The 5,713-nt window shown below is 45.3% G+C and overlaps 1 protein-coding gene across 3 annotated transcripts; it reads left to right on the top strand.

Moving 5' to 3' along the window:
* Positions 1-1,432: 1,432 nt before the first annotated feature.
* On the top strand, positions 1,433-3,384 carry LOC122689590 (spindlin-2). Of its 3 annotated transcripts, none has more exons than XM_043896174.1 (2): positions 1,433-1,816; positions 2,436-3,384. In XM_043896174.1, the coding sequence occupies exon 2, from the start codon at positions 2,438-2,440 to the stop codon at positions 3,212-3,214; it is 777 nt and encodes a 258-aa protein (XP_043752109.1). In that variant the 5' UTR covers positions 1,433-1,816; positions 2,436-2,437; the 3' UTR covers positions 3,215-3,384. The 3 variants fall into 3 exon arrangements, with proteins under 3 accessions (XP_043752109.1, XP_043752111.1, XP_043752110.1); XM_043896176.1 differs by having other exon boundaries at positions 1,445-1,750; XM_043896175.1 differs by having other exon boundaries at positions 1,445-1,804.
* The last annotated feature ends 2,329 nt before the right edge of the window (positions 3,385-5,713 follow it).

Here is a 5,713-nt window from a genome sequence, read left to right as displayed (position 1 = left end):
ACTTTTATTTGCATCAGTTTTACATATGAATTTTTTTCATAATCAATATTAATATTTTTATACTTTGATGATTGAATCAAATTTTTATTGCTCTTTCCTTTTTAGTAATTATTTTAAGCTTTGTTGCTTTGTTAACATTCAATCTATCACTTGATTCAGATATTATATGTATTTAATAACCACTAAACATTGAGATTGTTTAGTTGGTTTTGAGTTGTTTGGTTGTTTTTTTCTTTTGTATTATTTTGTTTCATTTTACATTTTAATAAATCTATTGATATTAGAATAAATTTAGTATAAAATTTTCCTCAAATTTTTAAAGAATCATTCCAGCATTCCTTAAAGAATAATTCTTCATTGATTCTCCATCATTTTATCTAATTGGTTCTTATAAACTTATTTTTTCCTGAAGCTCTCTTTTCTGATAAATAGACTAAATTACCAGCTATTGTGGAAACATAATCCCAATGTTCAATAAAGGGAGAAATTAAATTGTGGCCCCTGTAAAACTGAGTTTCATGGACTGAAGGCCATACATGCAATAGGTGCTCAATAAATATTTGATGAATGAATAAGAGAAATAATAGTTTTCAGAATATTTAATATTTTAAGAAAATGCATAATCAATAAGGAAAAAACAGGGTATTAACTTGCCTATGCAAAGTGATCCTAGTTTTGTAAGAGCCTAGAAAAAATGACAAAGCAAATAATGAGTATCGCTGGGAAACCTAGGGAATGAGAGCTAGAATTGCAGCTGATTATTTTCTTCATATCAATTTCCCAAAAATTCCACAGTGTTAACATTGTGGAGGAAATTCATTTGCAATAGATTAAAAGTAAAAGAAAAGGGACTTAAGAAATCAAGTCCAATAATGACCCGTAAGGTTGTTCTAATGGTAAAGAATCCGCCCTCTAATGCAAGAGTCCCAAACCTTGGTCGGGAAGGGAGTCTGAAATGGCAACTGACTCCAGTATTCTTGCCTGGAAAATTCCATTGACAGAGCAGCCTGGTGGGCTACAGTCCACGGGGACTCCAAGAGTCACACACCACTGAGCTCACAGACTTACAAGGAAAGCTTACATAGAGATTGGGTCAAGATGGCAGACTGAGCACATTTCTCCCTTTCTACCAAAAATCCTTGTAAATGACGGGAAAGGCATATTTTAGTATGAAAAATAACTACATAAGTGCACTGGGGGAAAGTAAAGACAAATTCATAGTAGATGGAAAGCAGATGGAGCAGGGGCTCTTATAGGATGGAGGTGGAGGTGAGCACAGGAGAAACAGGACCCTGAAACGGGGAGGAAAGAGGAGGGGGCAATAGGGAGGAGGATTATAGGCCCAGCTGCTTCAGATTTGGGAAAGGGGCGGGATCGGGAGACAAGTAGCACCTCCCATGCTCAGAGCAGTGGTGGGCTTAGGAGTTGAGGTGGGGCAGGCAGTGTTTGGCAGGAAGGGGAGGCTTCTCTCCTGGCAGGAAGCTGCGCTACGGAAAGAGGGAGGAGACTACTGCACCAGTAGCGGCTGGTGGGATCCCGATGTCGCAGAGGGGCAGCCGCCACCGAGAAAGAGGCGGAGGACCCCAGAACAGAGTGCCGAAGACACCGCCGCCATCCTCCTCTCCTACTCCTCCGCCCTTCTGAAAGAGCTCCTCGACTAAGGATCCTCCCCTCCCAGCTCTTGCAAGCACCCAGCTCATCGCCTGCCTATCCTGCTTATACACAGACTCACCGAAAAGGAAGCTGCGAGGTGTCCGATTTGCACACGTGAAGCCTGAGATCCGGGCGGTGGACGCCAGGAAAGGAAAGGCCATTGGTGGGCGCCAGGACAGAGAAGGGGGATGGGATGGATTCCTGCCAGAGATAAGGGGTGGAGGCAGGCGCCGGGTGAGGCTAGGGTGGGAAGGGGGAGTGCAATGGGCAACAGGAAAGGGGCATAGCGTTAGGAAGCAGGCAAGACATTGAAGATGAGCACAGGGAGGCAAGGGCACTGGGGGCCAAGAAAGCGAGTGGAGGTAGACAGGGGGCATGTGAGTAGCAGACTACTGGGATGTTCTGAACAGGACGACAGTGAGTGAGGGCATGTGGGTCAGGGCTGTGGAGGGATAGGGGTTTTGCAGGGGATTCAGAGTGGGCGCCAGTGGCGGTGACGGAGGCTGAGGTCTCTGAACGAGGACGTAGTCTGCCCCCTCCTGCAGAGTTCCTAACCCCAGGCAGCACCACTGCCGCTGCCGCTGCCGCCTTTCACCGCAGCCTCAGGGTACCTAGAAGGGAGAGCGCTTTCAGGCACACAGCCAGGATTTCCAGCATTACTGCCAGGTTCATGGGGAAATTTTAGGCGCTGGCGCGGGGCACATGGAGACGTCGCTGTCGGCAGAACTTCACCTTATGGCATATTGAATGTTCCTCTCTTATCTTCTCTCCTCCTCCTGCAGACATGAAAACCCCCAACTCACAGGAGGCCGAAGGGCAGCAAACCAGGGCTGTTGCAGGAAAGGCCACTGGGTCTGCAAACATGATGAAGAAAAAAGCCTCCCAAAAGAAGCAGAGAGGCAGACCTTCGTCCCAGCCCCGCAGGAACATTGTGGGCTGCAGAATTTCACATGGATGGAAGGAAGGTGATGAACCCATCACTCAGTGGAAAGGAACCGTTCTGGATCAGGTGCCTATAAATCCTTCTCTTTATCTGGTGAAATATGATGGAATTGACTGTGTCTATGGACTGGAACTTCACAGAGATGAAAGAGTTTTGTCTCTTAAAATTCTTTCTGACAGGGTGGCATCAACTCAAGTCAGTGATGCAAACCTTGCAAATACCATAATTGGTAAAGCTGTGGAACACATGTTTGAGGATGAGCATGGTTCTAAGGATGAATGGAGAGGAATGGTCTTAGCCCAAGCACCGATCATGAAAGCCTGGTTTTACATTACCTATGAGAAAGATCCTGTCTTGTACATGTACCAACTTCTAGATGATTATAAAGAAGGAGACCTCCGTATCATGCCAGAGTCCAGTGAGTCTCCTCTTGCAGAAAGGGAGCCAGGAGGAGTTGTAGATGGTCTGATAGGTAAACATGTGGAATATACCAAAGAAGATGGCTCCAAACGGATCGGAATGGTCATTCACCAAGTGGAAGCCAAACCCTCTGTGTATTTCATCAAGTTTGATGATGATTTCCATATCTATGTCTATGATTTGGTGAAAAAGTCCTAACTGTCAGGATAAACTTTGCCACGTTTGTGAAAACAAATGCGTACTTTGTAGACATGCAAGATAATGTTACTTTTCAGTGTATTGAAAGCTTTAGGGTCCATGTTGATTCAACATCTTTGCCAGCATAACTATTGTCTTGTTCTAAGAAATACAAATGTATGTGGTCATGACATGCTGTGTGTAAGGAATTTGTCATGTTGAAAAGGTTGGGTGTGTTTGGTGGATGGAACATGAAAGGAAGGAGCAGCTGTAAAATTCAGGCTGTGACTAAATTTCAGCTAGTATCATAATCAGTCAAATAAACATGGAATAGGACTTAGCTGGTTTGGGCTAGGGAGAGGAGAGGAGAATGAACTAGAGATGGGCTGTAGGGAAAAGGAAAAGAGAAGGTGGCTGCTTAAGAAAGGAGGTGGGAAGGGACCAGAAATGGAGAGGCTCCTAAGGGGAGGGATGACCTAAGAGTGAGAGGCAGCTAACTGGAAGAGGGTGAAGAATAACAGAGGGAGAGTGAAATCTTGGGGCTGAGAGGAAAATGGACAGGATAAATTGAGTAAGGAGGGACACAAAGACGTTTAGAAGAGGTGCAGAGCAATGGAGAGAAAGGCAAAGTTGGCAGAGATCTGAGGAGAGGCTAGAGGGATACTCCAGAAGGGAAGGGACACTGAGGAAGGAGGAATTCTAAGAAAGACTGACAGAGGGAGTGAGAATAGAGGAAAAAGGGGTATGAGGTGTGGAGCCGATGAGAGATGGAAAGACCCAAGAAAACCAGGCCCTCTGGCAGTCTCCAAGTTGCCCTCCCTAGCTCTGTGCACAAAGGATGTGGCAACAAACAAACCACATGGATTGGAGCCTCCCTAGAGGGGAATTTTGACAGGACTGTCTCAAGAGTTAAGCAGGAACCAAGTTTATACTTAAAAGACTTTTATTACATCGGGGACATCATGCCACATCTGCTGAGCAGAGCCCAGCCCTCAGCTTAAACACACTGCATGGTGCTCCATAGGAGGGGGCTGTGGGCAGTTTCCTCGTATTTTCCAGAGGACCCAGGGGCAGTAAATCTCAGACCTGAAGTTCTTGGTTCACTTCCCTACACTGAATAAATGATTTTTTTCAGGAATGAGTTAGTGGAGTTCTCAGAACATAAGAGATGTGACACCTTGCATTTGGAAAGCATTTTATCCAGAAAAATGGAAACTTGCTCGACCCAGATACTGCACTCATCTCACTGTTCTTCATCCTCTGGGGCTATGCTGTGCCTTCTTACAGAAGAGAGGCAACAAAGGATTGAGTTTAATGTTTCTCTCCAGGACATGGGGAATACTTGACTCTCCATCTCTCAGCCCCTGCCTGAAACCACAGGTATCCCGCCCCTGTCCCCCCAGCCTGTGTTTCACCAGATGGATGTCTGCTGCCTCCAGAACCCCCATTCTGGCAATATCCCAGCAAAGCCAGTGCCTACTGACCCTTCACAGGTACCTCCTGACTAGTCTTGCCCACTTCAAGCACACAGGGAACTGTGCTGGAAATGTGTGCAGTTCTATTTCCAGGTGAGATAGGTGGCATGGGCAGTTGAACGGGGAGATGTGACTTTGTATAACTAAGTCCTTCGACTGTATCTCGCCACATAGGTGATTGGCGGGAAGAGGGTGTGGTAACTCCCAATAAATTCCCTTTGAAGTATGGTGTCCCAATACATGGGTCTTTGTCCTTCTGTCTTTCTTTCCTTCTCCCAGTTCAGCTGTGGGAAAAGCTTCAAAACTCTCTCTGGTTTTCCTACTCCACACTCTTCACTGGCCTCAAAGAAACAATTCTGGTGTCTCTCTTCTGCCTAATAACTCCAGGCATAACAGGCAGAGGGGGAGGCAGGGAGCTTCCCGGAGTGGAAAGAAGTTGGTAATTCCAGTTCATTCTCTCCCCCAACATGATCTGAAGCTGTTTGCCTCAAGAATTCCACAAGATAAACCCACCTCACCAGAGCAAGGATAGGTTTTCTTTCATACATCACATAATTCAATCTAGCAAACACCTGGAGGCCACTCATGGACGAGTTTCAGCCCACTGTCATATTTTGCTTGATCTTCATGTTTTTATCATTCTCCATTTTAAAATTAGATATAGAGACATTTGGGGGATTTCACATTTCAAAAATCTATATTCCTGGCTTGCCTGAGAAAACAAACTATAGACCAAGGGTTAGGGCCCACATTTCAGCAAGAAATTCCAAGCAGTTGACTCTAAGGAAGATCTCAGCCCATTTTAAACTCAGAATATTCTCTCGAGTGGGCCATGCCCCCAGATGGCTGGCTTCACTCTAATAAATTGCCCAGATGTACCCTGGAAGCATTTGCATTAGTAGCTTAGCCCTCCTTTGGCTTACCTTAACACCATTTGCTTTTTATTTTATTTGCTTTATCTTCATCTCACCAATCCCAGGCAGTCTTCTAGACAGGAGCTTTGGATATGGTCATAAAAAAGACAAAGTAGTCTTACCCTCAGGGA

Source organism: Cervus elaphus, chromosome X (assembly GCF_910594005.1).
Source record: "Cervus elaphus chromosome X, mCerEla1.1, whole genome shotgun sequence".
Classification (NCBI taxonomy): domain Eukaryota; kingdom Metazoa; phylum Chordata; class Mammalia; order Artiodactyla; family Cervidae; genus Cervus; species Cervus elaphus.
Note: the sequence above shows the minus strand (reverse complement) of the source record. Positions and strands in the feature narration are given on the sequence as shown.

Coding starts and splice junctions, on each gene's coding strand:
- LOC122689590 (XM_043896174.1), top strand. CDS start 2,438: ATGAAAACCCCCAACTCACAGGAGGCCGAAGGGCAGCAAACCAGGGCT.